This window comes from Chrysemys picta, chromosome 8, assembly GCF_011386835.1.
Source record: "Chrysemys picta bellii isolate R12L10 chromosome 8, ASM1138683v2, whole genome shotgun sequence".
Taxonomy (NCBI): domain Eukaryota; kingdom Metazoa; phylum Chordata; order Testudines; family Emydidae; genus Chrysemys; species Chrysemys picta.
In genome coordinates, this window is record NC_088798.1 from 17543393 (window position 1) to 17562097 (window position 18705).

An 18705-nucleotide genomic window follows, 5' to 3' on the forward strand; every position below is an offset into this window, starting at 1 on the left:
ATTGCCATAGATTTTATTCAAGATGTCCAGCAAAAACAAAATATTCGATTGCTGAGTCAAAAAGCAATTTGAAACGTGGGGAATCTCCTATGACTTTTACATTGATGGAAGTCCTGACACCGCTATAAACCCCATCTCCCTGACCCCTGCACATAACTATCCCAGCAGAGTAGCGAAGTTTCCACAATGGGAAAACCACTCAACTCAACCAAGCAACGAAAGTCTTATTTGCTGGGGTTCCTCCCCCGCCCCCATTTCCACAAACCCTCCGACACATATGGCAAAACTTGACACGGTTGGTGACAGATGCCTGTTAGTGTAAGACATGTTATGCTGGCCTCTGGGGTGTATTAAAAGTAACCAGATCCTAAACACTGGGAAAATGACCATGCTCTGCAGTTGGTGTAGTTATCCAGAGCCAATTTTTTTTCCACTTTGGTTATTTATTAAAAATGCAGCAACATTCTTCATTCACCACAGAGGAGGTTTAGTAGACTATACAAGCAATAATACTTTAATAATACTACTAATAATATTTGAAATCGTTTACATCGTTGGAAATGGGGAACACACCGACGGTCTAATTAACACCCAGTTTCCCTCAGTTGCTGTAAATCGGTATAGCGCTGCGATTGACACCGGCTGAAGATCTGGCCCTTACTTTTACAGCCGGTTTTATTTTGAAAGAAAAATCATCGGACACTCTTTTGAGTTCTTGCACTAAAGCGGAAATGCTAGCTGCAGACCCAAGCGCTGTATTCCTCTCTCGATCCGCTCTCCACGCATCGCAGTTACATAATAATTGATCTGTCACTGGGCATAACGGCAGAGGCGAGAATCCCAGCGCTAGGGTCATTCAAACAGACACCCGCCGGGTTAGTCCTTGCCACTGAAACCAGGACCCACACAAGGGCTAGGCCTTGCACGGGAAATCTCCCCTCTCGTGCTGTGCTTTCACCAAGGTGACTCCCATCCTCAGCGGGAACCGGAGGAAAGCGCCCGTCTTACGATGCTTCCATAAATCGGACTTTGCATTTTCCCACCGTGGGGTACGGGCCTGCGAGCCTCCCGTCTGTCTGGCTACACTGCAGAGGCGAGGCAGCTAACTTCAAAGTCTCACGACACCCACCAGCCTGCCCATCTCTGGGGCCACAGACTCGGGTCCCAGAGAGGAAAAGCACTAATGAGGCCCGAGAGGAAGAGCCTGTATCTGCATTTTACGTGGGTCCAAAAATCCCACCAACTACTCTACCAATTACAACTTTCCAAAGAAAGGGTCTTTGATCTCTCTTTTCTCCCAAACTCCTGTACTGTATATGGGAGGAGGCCCCTTTGAACCTTGTTAATGAAATAGAGGCTGGCTAACTCACTTAGCCTGAAGGGAACCGATTCGATTACTAAATTTATTTTACTCATCAGAATCAGGCAACTAAAGGTTTAAGATGAATAACCCCTACCCAAATCCCAATGGACTTTGATCCCGAAGTTTCTTCCGTGGCAGGGTGGTGGGGAGGTGGAATTTGCACGGCACCTTTGGTAGATGTGGAGTCCTTTCTTCCTGTCATTGGCCTCCCCATGCAGCCTCTAAGTTTAATCAGGCCATGTATTTTTTATCCGCTTTTCCCCTCTGTGAGCATGTCGCTAGTCGTTGAAAGGAGTTTTGTCAATTGGAAGAGCGTGTCTGCACACGTTGGCGGCGGCGCAGTGAGAGGTTACTTGGCTAAGAACCAGCTACCTGGGGGCAAAGATCACGGCTGGCAAAAGCGGCTTTCATCTGGGTAGGGGGAGGTAGGGGTGAGTGGGAATTACACTACAAAGGGCCCGAAGCCAGGGCGTTCAAAAGTGGGGCTCCCTTGCGGTCCTCGACTCATCCAGTGATGGATCAAAAGGGGAACGTGATAAAGGCCCAGGGGCGAATGAAAAGGTGGGCGAAGTCCGGAGCTATGAGCCCCTCACCACGAATTTGAAGAGGGCGGGCGGACTATCTAGCTTATATGTCGTCTATATTTGTACTCTAGTTCATGACAGGCTTTGCCTTTTCAACGCTATAAGAACACATGACTCTTCCCTCGGATGATGAAAAAGGAGAATATCATTTACTAAGGGGAGTGGGAAATATCCGGTCTTAGTGAAATCTCTGGTTAGGTTTGTGTAGTGGCTAGTGTTTACTGAGCGCTACAGCGGTAGTGATTTTTTAAAATCTGCCTTATTTACGTAATAAAATACATGTTTTGGGGGAGTGCATGATTACGGAAGTACTTTATGAAATGGCCATTTGGTGGTGATAGACCAGGCCTCCCGTGTAAATTTTGCCCAAGGAAGGTCTCTTCGACTGGCTTCTATAAAGTACCGACTCAACTGCATGGTCTTCTTTACAGGCATTTATGCGCTATCACGTTAATAAGTTACATCCACTAAATTAAAGCGCTAAAAGCCTTTAAAATTGTAGTTGAAAAGCTTCCCCCCCATCATATTTCTTAATATAATCCATAGGTCACTCTTTATTTTTCTCCCATGTTCTCGTTTGAGAGCGCTCAAAAGTAATATCAAACCTTCATCTTCTAGTTGCTTAAGGCAGAATTCTTTGTAGGACTCCTGCAACTGAAAAAAAAAATATTGTAAACTAGTGCACTCTTCTGATACCTTTTTGGAAATAGCAACATAGGACATTTTTAGAGGAAACCGCAGACCAGGCCCTGATCTCTGTTGCCCTTCCAAAACTCCCATTGGTACAGGATAGAGACCATGATTGCTAAATATCCAAGTGCACTTGCTGCAAATACAGGGCATCGGCCCCTGGGTAATTCCTTAATCTAGTAATTTTCCAATTACCCAGACTGGGTAATTAAATTATGCCTACCTAATTTCCTCTGTTTTAATTCATCTCTTAAAATTAGCTGTTTGGCGCTACTGTGCTCTGTTACCCTCAGAGATATGGCCCAGAGAGAGCTGGATTTATGCGTGTGAAGTGATTTCCATATACTTACATGGTCACATCCAACTTCTGTTCCTTCCGTTAACTTCAGCTGAACCACTGGCAGGAGTTAGACACGCAGGATTTGACCTATAGACCTTGAAGCAATTTGGATACTTCCAGACAAAAGGTGCTTTAGTATATATTTGGATTTCATTATGTATATATTTATCCATGGCCACCTTATAAACTTCCAAAACAGCATTTTATGATGAGAAGTTAGCACTAAAGGTTCCCGGTAGTATCGCACTAGTTAAGGGGGCTTGCCATGCTCCTTATAGTGCAACAATTTGTCAATGTTCCCAATGCAATATTATTTCCTATTTTCAGAATTGCGCCTGGTGCAGGGTAGAAAAATATCCTTTGGCCTGAACAAAATCTCAGGCTGAACCAGGATTTTAAAACGTATTTGGAGCCATTCACTACCTTCAGTCTGCACACACATCCCATTGGCATCAACCAAAAGTTCCACAGCAGATGGAGGACAGTGGGTTTATGTCATTTTGGTCATTTTTAGGCTACACTAATGCAAAGGAGAGGGGGAAAAGGAAATTGGGTGCTTTGTTTTTAGTTTCTTGTTCAAAATGGTCTAGAGTTTAAAAATCACACTGTGCATGTTGTTGCTGGCAGGGCAGGTTCATTAGAGAGGCCACTGACAGAATGACTAGCTAGAGGGGAGGCTAAACCACCATCTCTCTACTTAGGTACTGATACAGCTTCTGATTTCTGGTACTTACAGGTGATCACTGTGAAGAAGATTGTGCAACTGCTGCTCATTCCCTAGCGTTCTGTGAATCAAGGACCTTCACCTTAAAATTAATCACAGGCGGAGTCATTCTGGAGCCTAGCATGAGACTGAAGGATGGAGTTATAAAGTGGGATTTTCAAAGGAATAAGGCGCTCAGTTCCCATCGAAATGTCCCAGTTCCCATACACTCTTTTGAAAATCTCATCCATAAGCAAAGACTTTATCTTGTTTATTTGTGGTATACAGTGGACCTATTCCTACTGGGAAGTGAAGAGGAAGCCAGTGGCTTCAGTGGGTGCAGGAGCAAGCATTATGTCTTTAGGATATATTTTAGATAGACCAGATAGTGAAATCTGAAAATGACGCGCTGCAATTACTTCAGCAAACATCTGTTGAATGCACAGATTGGAGAGATGCAGTTTAGTCTATCCAATAATTATAACAATGTTAGTATGCAAACTCTTTTGGTACACTCTAATATTAAAGTGCATGAAAACACAACATATCACATTTACTTGAACCAGTTAACAGTCTGTTAGCGCTTCACAGGCTACAGGTTATGTTTAACACACTCGGACCTAATTTTCCCCTCTGGTTACAAAACCACCATTGAAAACAAACCCTGAACTGACAAACTCAGAGCATCGAGGAGATTAGGAGGTAAAATCTCTACTCTGTTCAGACTGGAGCATTTAACCTAGTGATCTCAGAGCCATGCAAGGAGAGTTCAGGTGGGAATGGGAGCCTTACCTTTGATCCATTTGCTTTGTTGGTTTAATACAGACTGACAACCTGACTTTACCATAGTTTGTGTGTTGATTTTCAAAATCCGGTCACCTTTAGATACCAATATCTGTTAATGGAGCAAGGAATGCATATAATTGGCCAAATATGAACAATATATTTTTCTTGAGAGACCACACTTACATTCTAGGGACTTTTATTGAGTTACGTTTTACTAGTCCTAAAACATTTAGCGTTATGCACTTAAAAGATACAGATCATAGGTATTACATCCACAGAAAGTATTTTAGTCAGTGAATGTTCAATGTAGCAGGTAGAGATGAACTTAGCACGTCTTTGAGACTGAACTGGGAACAGACTCTTCAGCCATAAAATGCACTTAACAGTCTATTTAATAGTGGCGAGGTCCTTGAAAATGCAATATCCATGCTAATCTTGCCTTTTTCTAAATCAGAAATGAAAAATAGGTCAGTGAGGTAGAGCCTTCCCCTTCCATTTAAAATGTGACATTTAATCTATTTAAATAACTAAGTAAACTTTATTAATTCAGGATTTGGTAAGCAAGCTGAGAAAGGAGGCACTCCGCAACTTGATTAAGATCACAAAATGTGAGAAGGAGTGTCCTTGGACTAAAGGTTTAATAAAATCCCTGCTTACTTGAGCTTCAACAAGATGGGAAAAGCCAGGGCATAGGAAAACAACTCAGCCACTCCTCTCAATTAAGCAGTGAAATGGCTGAACCTCAAACATACTTTCTTTTACAGAGGTAACAATGTATCCACAATGTAACAGCGTATGAAAGAAGAAATATATTTCCAGTTCAGGAATCCCTCCCCCAAATTAAAGTCCACGTTCTAGAAGCACATGGAGTTGTAGCGTTAATGTCAACCAGGACCAGCAATAGCAGACCGGCTGTGCTTACATATAACTCACAGCGAAGGGTTAAACCAATGGGCACTGGTTTTAATCTGGAGTTTGAGAATTATTTGAATTTAATTAAAAATAGTAGTAGTCAGTCTTAAGGTCAACCATGCCCTTCTAACTAGTTTATTTATTTATGTATTAATTATTATTATTATAGCCCAATGCCAATCATCTCTCAGGTGGATTATGGTAAAGATTAACAAAGAGAAATAATAAAAGTCCAGATGCAAAATAACCGTGGCTAAACCGCTCTGTTTAAAAGGAAACCATCAGTGTAATAGTTTTCAACGTTCCAGCTTTTTGACCAAATGCGTGTGGCATAAGGACAGATACTTACAATTTTTATAGTGTTGAGGGCCCAGTAAAAGGTCAAACCGCAAACGTCTCTACAGTATGTTTTCCCGCTCCCTCCTGCATCCCAGCTCAGTTCAGGAATTAAATCCTACATGAGCTGGAAAGCAACTTTTTATAGCTGCCCTGCAGCTTCTTCCAAGCCTCTTTCCCTCCTATCCGCTATAGGAAGGACTTTTCCATCATTCAGATTGCATTTCATTCTAGAGTTATGAAACACACTAGCGATATTTGTGTTTCGACTATGCAGGTTTACGTCAATTGTAATAGCTGTAATAATAAATAAATAAAAACGGCCAGTAAACTCATTCAAACGTCATGAGGATGTGAAAAGGGTTAATAGAAACGATCTTCCTGATCATTATTCCTTTCTCTCTCCTGGTAAGAAACAAAATCAAACCCCGTTTGTCTACTGCCCCGTTGTTACAATGTGTCCTTAATGCCTTTTCCAGTCATTGATTTGGTCAAAGTCACTGCAGAAATACTAGTGACAGAGACTCGATTTCAGGCAACGTGGCCAATACAAGTATTTAGAAAGCATTCAATACAAAGATTTCCTGGGGAAGTGAATGATTTCACCTTGCAACAAGGGTAGCTAAGCTAATTGAACTAATGCACTTGAACTTTCAGCAATAAAGCCTAACACTCGAATACAGAGCTCTAAGAATTCTCTGTCAAATGTACATGTGGAGATAGAGTGCCCCAAAAGTTAGGGAATAATATCAATTACCTACAGGATATAGCTTTATTGCTTTCACTGTTGAAGTACGTAGTTACTAACTCAGATACTATGAAGGATGCATGCTATTCTTGGATTTGTTTAACATTACTCTGCTTGTTATTCTAAATAAGGAATAGCTATCAGTTAATTGTAGAGGCAAAACCATGAAGAAAACAGAAAAAGGAACTGCCAAAAGGAGGCAGAGCTGGCTGGCTGGCTAGCTAGATAGATTAAAATAGTGCTCTGGCCTATCATTTGCCAGCTCTGCCTCCTACTTTGCTAAATTTGGAGCCAAACAGGCAATAGGCAAAATTTCCGTTGACATCAACCAGAACTGTTTTTGAAAACTGTATCAGAATTGATAGCATTGTGGCTCAGTCTTGCTGGATCAGTAATCTCAGGGAGTGGTGGTTATGGAGATCTCAGATAGATTTGAAATTATAGTTTTGTTTATCTCACCGATTTCAAACTGCTATGTTAAAGAAGCTATAACCTCTATGAGGATTAACTCTTCACACAGAATTAAAATAATTTAAAAAAGGGGACTGCAAGTTAAATAGCAATTGTTGTTAGTGGTCTTTATACTTCATAGCATCTAATACCATTCCAGTTCTAATTTATTTGCTCTTGTAACCAATGTATTTTTGAGTCTGAGTTTTTTATAGATTCATGTATTTAGGACCCAATGAGACATTCCCTAGAATCTTGATTCATCTCTTGCACAAGCGATTATTTAATTAAGTATCTATATGAGTCAATAAAGTTAGCTGGTTTATTAGATCTCATTGTAAAAATCTGATGCTCTGATAATGTCATGATGTTCTTATCTATATCTACTATCTTCAGCTAGATTCGGAGATCCAAAGGTGCTCAGAGTTCTCGCGGTTTAGAAACCAATAAGTGGTTTATATGGTCCTCTGTTAAAGATCCTACAGTTTCCATCTTCTAATACTTAAAGAACACACTGAGTGGGATGATAAGCAAAGAGCAGAAATTGCTTCAAATGGTTACTAACTATATTTTGGTGATATGTTTGTTGCTGAATTCATTACACTCAGAAGATATATGACTAGGAATGGCAGCTATATATTGCATTAGAAAATACTTTTGGGAAGTAGTCATTCTGCTGATGTACAAGAGTAGACTAGACAAAATACTACTATCACATGTCAAACATTTTCCAAATTTTGCTTTTTTGACAAAAAACCTAATTTTTTGGGGAGGGTTTCCCATTGAATCTATTGATGATCATTATTTATTAGTTATTAATAATAATTAAATAATTATTATAGTACCATCCAAAGGCCTTATTTGGGTGTGGGGGAGGGATTACATTCTAGAAGACATAAAATAGACACAGAATAGAGGCTGGGGTTACAACATAAGACCAAATGAATATTGTGAAGGATTGGCATAGCTTGTTAGTTACAAGCTTTGTTGTTGGTTTTTAATATTTTTTAAATTGGGGGTAGAGGTAGGGTGAGGAATGTCAGGAATGAGGAGATTTGTGAGAGTAGGGAAATGTCCTACATGTTGCATGGATGTCCTTGAAAGATTCTCTCCCTCCTCCCCCCACTACCATCTAAGGCCCTGATACCCCAAAGACTTAAGCAGCTGCTTAATTTTACCACCATGAGTACTTCCAATGAGTCTTCACTATGATAACAAAGTTAACTATGTGCATAAGTCTTTGCAGGAATGAGGTTTACAACTTTAATATTTTATAGTTGTAAATTAAATAAATGAGTTCCAGGTAATATTTTCCTGAAAAAGTGGTTGAGGAAGTATGTCATCACATTGATAGTTTTACCTGTAGGTCAGAAAAAATGAAGTCTTATATATTTCTTAAAATGTATATGCTACTCATGAAATGGTAATTGCCAATATAAATATCTATCTTCTGTAGCATTCACACTCAAATCCTATAAAACGCCTCAGTTTGGAACTCCATTTCAGTGAGAGTTCTGTGCCTGGAAGGCTTGCAGGATTGGGTCCTGAAAATCTTACTATCTGCCTTGTATTATTAGAAGAAATAATCCGTGTTCTGTTAAAACCACTGTCCCAGGAATGAACACACACACACAAAAGACAAAAAACATTAATCAAGGAAGAAACTTGGAAAATAGATCAATTCATATTACACTGTTGGCAATAGGTAATAGTCATGTGAATCTTGTCTAGTACTATCCACTGAGTAATGTTCTTTAGGTTAAGTTGTCAGGTCCCTCAACAGTATTACTGAGGGTAAAGAAATAACTAGAATATGAAAAATTTGAACGGGATTGTTGATGGTAGGTCTCTCCTTTGCTCCCAAACTGCTCTCTGGATCCTTTCTCCCTGAGGCACAACAGGTCCTCAAGCGGCACCCTTCCTTTGGCAAAGAACAGGACTCCAGACTGCTCCCAGTAAGTAAGCCAGGGCCAGATCTATGGGAGTTGGATGCCTAAATACCTTCGAGGAGCTACGCCCCAGTCCCTAGTAGTGTTTACCCCACCAGGTTTTTTGCCAATAATTTCCCACCATTGTAACATTTCATCTCCACCAGTTGCAGCAACAGGAGCAGCACTACGGCAGACTGGGTTTTAGGTGGCCATTGATTTTTTAAGTACCATCATAAAGATCTAACCTGAGTATGATAAAACAACAAGGTGCATAAAGAGCTGGCAGCTGCCTGAAGCCATAGCTGCACTAGTGCTGCCACTAGAAGAGCTGAACGTTTGGTGAATTACAGGTCCTGTTTTTGGCAGTAGACAAGGTCTGTGCGTAGTGACTGAGGCAGCATTAATGTTATTCTGAGTGTGAATTTTGGCACCTTCTGACATTTACAATCTGTGTACATTCAGGCTAGGATGCTGTGTGCTAATGTAGATGTTTTGCCTTGAGGAGGTGGCGGGGGTAACAAGCCATGTCTAGACTAGGGCAAGAGGTGTGTTGTTAGCACTGGTCAGCTAATACGATGCAATCGGCTAGTGCAGAAGAGGAGCACATCACAAACTGGTAAGTTAAAGCCCTGGTGGAGCCTCCTCACCTGGTTAAGAGGAGGCCACAGAAAAGCCACCTGTAGTGCCTGAGGCAGTGGGCCTAGTAGTGCTTAGGGTTGGTGGGGCTCTGTTTGGCAGGTCATGTGCCCATTCCCCTGGCTGCCCCTTATTGTCCCCCCATTCTCCTGGCCCCCATGCTGCCTCGCTCCCATTGTCCCCCCCAGTGGCTTGTCCCCATTCACTCTCTCCATTCCCCATCCCCTCCCTCAGCCCTACGTCCTCGCACCCGCGTTCACCCGACTACTACGTGCGCGTGCCCGTCTGCCAGACCCGGAAACAGCTCGACTCGAGCGCGGAATCGCCAGGGGACGCGCGCGTCACGGTGAGTCTGTCTGTCCAGTGGGATCCGCGGGCTCGCGCAGGAGTTGCGTGCTCCCGCAGGAGGGAAGGGGGGAAGCGGGAGCGCGCTCCCGTGCTGAGGGAGCGGGAAGCAGCGCTTCCGGGTGCCTCATGGGGGCGGGAAAGCCGCGCGGGGCGCTTCCTGGACTCCCAGTCGGTGCGTGTGAGGCGGTCCACGCTCCACGGGTGTCACCGGGGCGGGACCTCCGGAGCCGCGGCGGGAGGTTAACGGGGGGTTTGGAGGGTGCCCTAGCTGCCATACGTGAAGGGGGCGCGCCTGGGGCCCTCTGCTGTGAGACCGGCAGGGGAGGAGGGGCTGGAAGGGCATGATCCTGTCAGCTGGGACACACGCCCCCCAGTGTAGAGCCCGGGCGGGGAAGCGGGCGGGAGCATGCCGCCCTGGCCCCTCTACGTCTGCCGCCCTCCCTTTGACGGGGAGTGTGTGGCCTCCGCCCCGGACTGTCGTGGGCAGGGCGGGTTGCCGTTGGGCTCAAAGTGGAGTCCCCTAACGGTGCCGAGAGGTGGGTGTGGGTCTAGGGTGACCAGATAGCAAATGTGAAAAATCGGGATGGGGTGGGGGGTAATAGGAGCCTATATAAGAAAAAGACCCCCAAATTAGAACTGTCCCCTATAAAATTGGGACGTCTGGACACCATATGTGGGTCTGTCCTGGTGTTTGTGGTGGGGACGGGGTCCTCTGCATACCGAGTAGGTAGCACATCGATCCATCATCGGAGAAATCAACTGATTGACAAATATATATTGGTCGCCTTTTCCTCTTACCGTGCTGAGCAGCACTTGGATTTCATCATAGTGCTCATTACATGCCTAATAACATCACACACAAACATATGGGGGGCACACTAGTTAGAGGCCATTAGTCTAGGGATCTTCTCCGAGGCTTTTGCTTCCTTTGCCTTCTTTATTAAAAAATATTTGTCTGAAACTGCCATCTTTGTTCAGGCACATCAGTGGCTTCTTCCTCTCCTTTCTCATCATACCCTTATTTAAGGAGTCACAATGGGAAAAGATTGGAAATGCCTCATACAAAATTATAACTGGAGTTGAACAAAACTCATCCATTTCTCTTTACAAGGGTCCGAGCCAATAGATTTTCTTGGGATAGGTCCCAGAGGTTTGCTGTCTTGGCCTGTGTTTTTGCCTGGTCCATTTATAAATGAACAGTATTTCATAAGAGAGCACAGAGAGAAATTAAGAATTAATCACTAGCAAAATACAACTCTAATTTGGCAATGTTGCTTAATTTTTTTCAACCATGGTGGTTTGTGAGATATCAGCACTGAAAAAACATCATTGTGATTCCATTTTGCCTTTTGACACCTCTGCTTCATTGTAATGTGATTTTAGTGGCTGCTATATCAAGAACTGAGATCTAGAACTAACACCATACCACGAGACCTTGTAATCATAGCCTGACTGCAGAGAGTATAAAACATGGATCTATAAAATCGTGCTGGTATTGAAATGAGTGTCAGGATAAGGAAAATGATAATCAGAATGACTAGATTTGATAACTTGGGTGTCACCTGTTTTCTAATGTATGTTCAGTTTTGTTGGCGGTGTTGAATGTGATTGAATGGTTTCACAAAATGTTAAAAAATGCTAATTATTGCACCTCAACTACAATTTCCTCTCTGGTCAAGGGTTTAGAGACTTTGGAGCTGTTGCTGACATTTTAAGTATTTCCTTTTCTACATTTGACAGGAGCTTCAACAGTCTAATGAAGTTAAAGTTTTACGTAACATTCAGTAACAACAATAATATGAATGGCAACAAGCTGAGGTCTAAAGTTTCACGGCTTGACAAAACGGAGAAACACTGTGGTGGAACAGTGCAAGTGCTTTCAGGACTAGTACCTTTTCTTAAGCACTCATCCTGAACCAGTAATCAGAAAGGAATTAATTTTTTTTCTGAGTCACAACAGCATTATGCACCTGTACCCAGTGAGGTGGCAGATTCCTGTTCAAATCCTGTCTCCTCATCAGGCAGAGGGGGAACTTAAACCAGGAGTCTCCCACATTCCAGGTGAGAATCTTTAGGTCAGCGATTAAGGTAATAAGCGAGGTCCTCCTTTCTCCACTCCCTCCAGTCATTTTGTGAAGTTAGGCCGCGTCTTAGCACATCTACTGGATTGGGCCCGACACACAGTTTAGGCAGAGAAACATCTATCTTCCCCCTGATATGTGGGTCGCTTAGTTGGAAGATTGGTGTCCAGGCACCTAGAGTGAGTCAGTGGTGCATATGCTCAGAGGCAGGAATGTAGGTGCCTAGGGAACTTTTACTGCAAAAACTTAGGTGTCGGGTGAGTTTAGCTACCTACAGGGTTAGGCAGAAACTGAGTGGGAGTTTTGTGGATTGCAGTGGTGCCTAAAAACGTGACTTAGGTGCCTGAGTATATTTGTGGCTACGGCTGGCCTTACCATGAGGTGAACTGAGGCGGACGCCTCAGGTGCCAGACCGGGGTGTGTGTGTGTGTGCCACTAGGACCCAGAGTGTAGAACATTTTGTCTGCTGCGGGTGCATATTCTCTCTGCTCTAGATGCACAGAGATGGTGGAGTGCTGTGCTGGAGGAAGGAGGGCACAAGAGACATAGCAGGCAGGAGAAAAGGTGAGAGGGAATAACAGAAAGCTGCAAGGAGAGAGAGGAGGTGGAGCCTCTTATTTACCTCTCTAGCACCCCCAGGAGCCTGGACTGATTAACACCAGCTTCTCAGGGAGCTTCCTGTTTCCTGCTGCTTCCCTGAACCCACTTGAGGAGAACAGGCAGACAACTGAAGTAGTAGGAGCCAGTTAGGCCCTTAAGACGCTGATATCTTCCCTCACTCAGGCCCTGCTACCAGCTTGCTTATTTGTCCCCTTCAATTGAGTGTTGAGAGCCACTATAGCTGGCACAGAACAGCAGTCATGAGTGAAAGAAGAAAACGCCCCTCTGGGGCAGCATTCAGAAAAAGAAAGAAAGCAAAGGAAGCTTTTCTATCTAAGCAGGAAGGAGCTCTCCTGAGATAGATAGATACAAATGTTCACGGTGAGCCTTCCAGCCCCAGTGAGTGGTGAAGAGATGTCTGATCCTCCAGTTAGAGTACAGGTGACCTGGCATCTACTGCAGCATCCATATATCCATCTCAGATGGATGTAACCATGCACATTCTTGAAGAAAAGTGTAGATCAGAGAAGGGTGTGGTGGAGGCGCAAGAAACAGCTGCTGCTGAGTTTAGTTCCTTAAGTCTAGATGATCCAGGACTGTGGACCCACTTGAGCAGTAGCCTGAGGGACTTCCTTGTACTGCATGGGCCATAGCAAGTGAAAAACTTTATGTTCCCCAAAGACAATGAAAATAGCCGTTTCCATCCAACACATTACTGGCATGAAATCCCCAATGGTGACAAAGTGGAGAGGCCATGGCTTATGTACTCAAAAACCCAGAATACTGCATACTGTTTTTGTTGCAAACTCTTCCAGTCTAATGTTCCAGCCACATTGGGACAATGGGACTGGAAAAATCTGGCTAGAAATCTGGCATGCTATGAGCAGGGAGCAAATCACCAGAGAGCATTCCATATGTGGAAAGAGCTTGAGATGAGACTAAGGTTAAAGGCCACCATAGATGATCAGCATCAAGAGAAGATTGCATCAGAGTCTCTTTATTGGCAAAATGTTCTGAAAAGGCTCATTGCCATTGTGAGAATGCTTGCTACCCAAAACCTAGCACCGTGTGGCACTTCAGATCAGCTGTATGTGCCAAACAATGGAAACTTCCTTAAAATTGTGGAGCTGATGGCTGAGTTTGATGCTGTACTCCAGGAGCACCAACATTACCTTGGAAAAACAATTCAAAATGAGATCATACAGTTACTGGCAACAAAAGTCAAACAGAAGATTGTGGCAGATCTGAAGTCAGCAAGATATTACTCTGTTATTCTGGACTGCACGCCTGACATCAGCCATACGGAACAAATTACTTTAATAGTGCGTTTTGTAACAACAACAGAACCTAGTGAATATGTCTCTGCAATGGTGACTGTCAGAGAGCATTTTCTATAATTTATTGACATTGATGATACTACAGGAGCTGGTATGACAAATGTGCTTCTTAAAAAGCTGGAAAATATGGGAATTGCGATAGCTGACATGAGAGGTCAGGGCTACGATAATGGTACCAACATGAGAGGAAAGAACAGGGGAGTGCAGACACGGATCTGAGAGTTAAACCCTCGAGCTTTTTTTGTCCCATGCAGTTCTCATTCATTGAACTTGGTGGTCAGTGATGTAGCATCAGCTTCTAATGAGGCTGCTGAATTTTTTAAATGTAATTCAAAGCATCTATGCATTTTTCTCTGCATCAACTCATTAATGGCAAATTTTGAAGCAACAGCTGGGAACATCCTCTCTGACACTGAAACCACTGAGTGCTACACGATGGGAAAGTCGAGTGGAGGCAATAAAGCCTATCAAACACCAAATTGGGAAGATAGATGATGCCATAGTTGCCATTATGGAGGATAATGTTATGACAGGAACTGTTCATGGGAGAACAGTGGCAGAGGGAAATGGAATCACCAGAAACACATAACTTCAAATTTCTGTGTTTAGTGTTGTGGCATGACATACTGTTTGAAATAAATGTTGTAAGCAAGAGACTCCAAGGTGTTGACCTTGATATATCTGGAGCAATGGAACAACTGGGCAAAGCAAATTCATACCTACAGTCTTACTGGTCAGATGAGGGATTTCAAAACGTTCTGAAGCGTGCACAGAAGTTGGCAGAGGAACTTCACTCTGAAGCTATTTTCCCACCCATTCAAGAATACAAGAGTCACTGAAGAAGAAGACATTTTGATTATGAGGCACAGGATAATCCCATAAGAGACCCCAAACAACAATTCAAATTTGAATTCTTTAATCAGGTGCTAGATTGTGAAATACAGTCAGTTGAAAAATGTTTCATGCAGCTCAGGGAACACAGCAGTATACTTGGGGTGTTGTATGATATTCCAAAACTCCTCACTATACCTGAGGACCTACACCAGCATGAGGGGAAGGGGGAAATCCCGTATATTTGTACTTTATTAGAAATCCCCCCCGGACGGCCATTTAAAGCTGAAAAAGCCGAACATGTCCGGGGAAACCCGGACAGATGGTAACCCTACCAGTGGAGAACTCAGCTTCTCCAAACTGAAGTTAATAAAAACACATCTAAGCTCCACAATGACACAAGAGAGGCTGGTCAGCCTTGCAACCATCTCAATAGAGCATGAGCTGGTCCAGACTGTGGACCTTCAGGAAGCAGTTCAAATCTTTGCAACCAAGAAGGCATGGAAAGCACCACTTTGATTATTCAAACAGATAAAAGTGCCAGTGTTTACTATGCAGACAAGAAAAGTTACATTTGCTGTTCTGGTGTTTGAAAGTTAAAATTTTTGAACTTAAATTTTTTGAACAAGGCATTTTAAGTTACTAGTTTTCCTTTATTGGGGTAGGTAGCAGAGCAGTACCATGAGAGGAGTAGAACAGGAAGAAGGCTTCTCATTCTTATGGCTTTCCTGTGCTGTGTGGAGCTTAGCTTTCAGGGAGACTGCAGAAAGACATGCATGCTCATTCTCATAACTGAGTAAAAGAAAAAAAAATATAATACTTTTTCTTTCATGTTCTCTTTAATAAATATTTCTTATTTAGCAAACTTTATAATTTATTTCAGAACTTTGGAATTAAACAGGGTACTCAACATAAGTTATCAGAAGCTAGGGTTACCATTCGTCTGGATTCCCCCGGACATGTCCGGCTTTTTGAGCTAAAAATAGCGTCCGGGGGGAATTTGTAAATGTCCGGACTCCCCCTCCCCCCCCCCCAGGCGCCATGCAGAGCGCGCGCGGCTAACAGGGCAGCCGGCCGGATGGTGCCACTTACATGGGGCTCCGACAGCCAGAGAGAGCCCCTCCTCCGCTTCCCCTGCAGCAGAGATCACTGCCTCCCTCCCTGCATTTGCAGATCGCCTCCGGCAGTCTGGAGCTCCTTCCCTGCTCCTCCTCCACTGCTGCCCAGCATGCCGGGACGAACGGCTCAGGCCGTTCCTGAGCAAGCTCACAGAGACATTAGGTGAAGGCCAACAACAAGGGGGACAGGGGGTCGGAGAAGGGGCAGGGAGATTTTGGAGGGGGCAGTCAAGAGACGGGGTGGGGAGTTCGGGGGGTGCTTTCTGGGGGGGTGGATAAGGTTTTGGGCAGTCAGGGTACAGGTAGGGGGTAGGGTCCTGGGGGGCAGTTAGGGTGGGGGGGTCTTAGGAGGGGGCAGTTAGGGGACAAGGAACAGGGAGGCTTAGGTAGGGGGTGGGGTTCTGGAGGGCAGTTAGGAGCAGGGGTCCCAGGAGGTGGCAGTCAGGGGACAAGGAGCGGGGGGGGGGTTGGGAGTTCTGGGGGCGGGGCTGTCAGGGGGCAGGAGTGGGGAGAGGGATCGGAGCAGTCAGGGGACAGAAAGCAGAGGGGTTTAGATGGGTCGGGAGTTCTAGGGGGGCTGTCAGGGTGGGGAGTGGTTGGATGGGGTGTGGGAGTCCCAGGGGTCTGTCTGGGGGTGGGGGTGTGGATAAGGGTTGGAGCAGTCAGGGTACAGGTAGGGGGTAGGATCCTAGGGGGCCAGTTAGGATGGGGGGAGGGTCTCAGGAGGGGGCAGTCAGGGGACAAGAGGCAGGGAGGCTTAGGTAGGGGGTGGAGTCCTGGGGGGCAGTTAGGGGCAGGGGTCCCAGGAGGGGACAAGGAGCGGCGGGGGAGGGTTGGGAGTTCAGAGGGGGGCGGGAAGGGGGAGGGGCAGGGGCGGGGCTAGGGCAGGACGGGGGCGGGGCTAGGGTGGGGCTCCTCCCGTCCTCTTTTTTGCTTGCTGAAATATGGTAACCCTATCAGAAGCTGTTAAAATTTTTCTCTCCTTTAACTCTGTGGAGGAAGAGAAGAAACAAACAAATGTGAACATTGCTTACATTTAAAGATGGAAGTATTTTTAAATAAACAAATACTTGAACTGTTGGGATCTTAAATATTTGTCCAAATACGTAGATGGGCTTAAAACTCAGCATTTTGTAGTCAAATCCTCTTTGCTTAGTAGGATATCAGGTTAGTTTTCTTCTGGTAGAAGTGATTGTGTTATAAATACCTAGTAAAGGGCAAGGGATGCAGTCTCTTGCTTAAATTTAGACGTTAATGATATCATCAACCAAGTAAAAATCCTTTTGACTTCTGAAATGTGTTTATTTGTAACTTTAAGGCTTCAGGTGTATCTGAAATCCTGACTTTTTTGTATATGTATATTTTTAAAAAAATTGTGTCCTATTTTAACAAGTAGTTTAGGATTTATTTATTTTAGTGAAAGTGTCAGTTGTTTTTAAAATATTTTTGTAAGAGACTAGAGCCTGATCCTGAAAACAATTAGTTCCCAGTTGTGTAGAGTTTGCTGCTGTTAGTCCTGTTAATGTAAATGGGACTACTCATTTCAGTAAGCTCTACTTCTGGGCATAAGATTCTGCCGAATCAGGTCTGTATTGAGTACTGGCGCAGTGACATTAATCAAACATCCATTCTTAGCCTATGTCATCATGTAAGCAAAAGATAATGCAGTAGAAAAAGTGGTTAAATATCAAATTATAAATTCGGTGTTTGCAATTGCTAATTGAGTAATGGTCAAGGAATTTGAGGAATTGTATAGAAATCCTTGAATATTTTGCAGGTTTTCAGTAGTAAGTAAGTTATTGAGCTGCTTATGGATAGGAGCAGCCTCAGTATTTTCCCTCCTCAAACTTAAACACTGTAACAGGAAGTTTTTCAAATAACAATAATCATCCATAAAGAATCCACATTCCACCTGTATGTATTAGATATACAGTCCCCAACATACTAAGGAGACGGAGTCTAATAATGTGTATGTGTGTACAGCATAACGTTGATTTGAGATCTGGGTTCCTCTCAGTAGTTTGAAGTCTTACACTCTTTCTTTTTGTTTTGCCAGAAGCCTAGCTGGCTTGTGGCTCAGAAATGGGAGAAGATATTTCTGTGTAGTGTTTGGTTTTATGCTTTGAAACTTTTCAGTGCTTGGAATAAACTGTCTAATCGCAGCATGCAGAAAGAACCGATATTGCAACATCACACTTATAGTGTGGGGCAGAGTGAGACTATCATCAGTGTCACTAAATTATGATGGGACTCCAAATGCATAAAGGAACAGAAACATAGGCAGAGCTACAATAGACTTTGTTTTCTTGTTTTCAGGTACCTTTGACTTGGACTGAAGTGCAGCTATGGAAAAATGGAGCTTAATGACAATTACTGTCTTACTAGGACTTATTGTACGCTGGACGGTGTCATTTGGTTCTTATTCAGGTAATGTATATTCACAGTCTGCAAAACAAATATATAAAGGTGAATTGCAAAGCTTTTGTTAAGAGTTAAAAACTTGTTTGTAAGGTTTCATAAATGGGAAGCAGTATATGGCCATATTATAATAGTCACCGTGCCTCCCTAAGGTTCTGTCGCGGCAGTGTGGTCGTGACGCAGCGCTGGGAGAGAGCTCTCCCAGTGCTCTTAAAAAACCCCACCTTCATGAGGGGCGCAGCTCCCGGCGCTGGGGGTACAGCTCCCAGCACCGGTGCACTGTCTACACTGGCGCTTTACAGCGCTGAAACTTGCTGCGCTCGGGGGGAGGGTGGTGTTTTTTCACATCCTTGAGCAAGAAAGTTGCAGCGCTGTAAATTGCAAGTGTAGACAAGCCCTTGAGACTCTTGAGCTGCCATTTTCTCTGGATTTAGCAATGAGCAACATCACAGCCACCACAATCAAAATGCTGAAAAAGCTATTCCATTCTAAT

General features: G+C 43.8%; 1 protein-coding gene across 5 annotated transcripts in view; it reads left to right on the top strand.

Annotated features, from left to right (window-relative positions):
• The first annotated feature begins 9712 nt into the window (after positions 1–9712).
• Positions 9713–18705, top strand: part of ALG6 (ALG6 alpha-1,3-glucosyltransferase) — a 48304-nt gene continuing 39311 nt past the window's right edge. Inside the window, exons 1-2 of one of the 5 annotated variants that reach the window (XM_005284765.4) lie at positions 9713–9825; positions 18111–18221. In XM_005284765.4, coding sequence (XP_005284822.2) covers positions 18140–18221 — 82 coding nt within the window. In that variant the 5' untranslated portion in view covers positions 9713–9825; positions 18111–18139. Of the gene's footprint in view, positions 9826–9873; positions 10000–10340; positions 10364–11751; positions 11889–18110; positions 18222–18705 lie in introns of those variants that run through there. The other 4 variants (XM_065553970.1, XM_008167887.4, XM_065553969.1 and 1 more) reach the window with 4 other exon arrangements.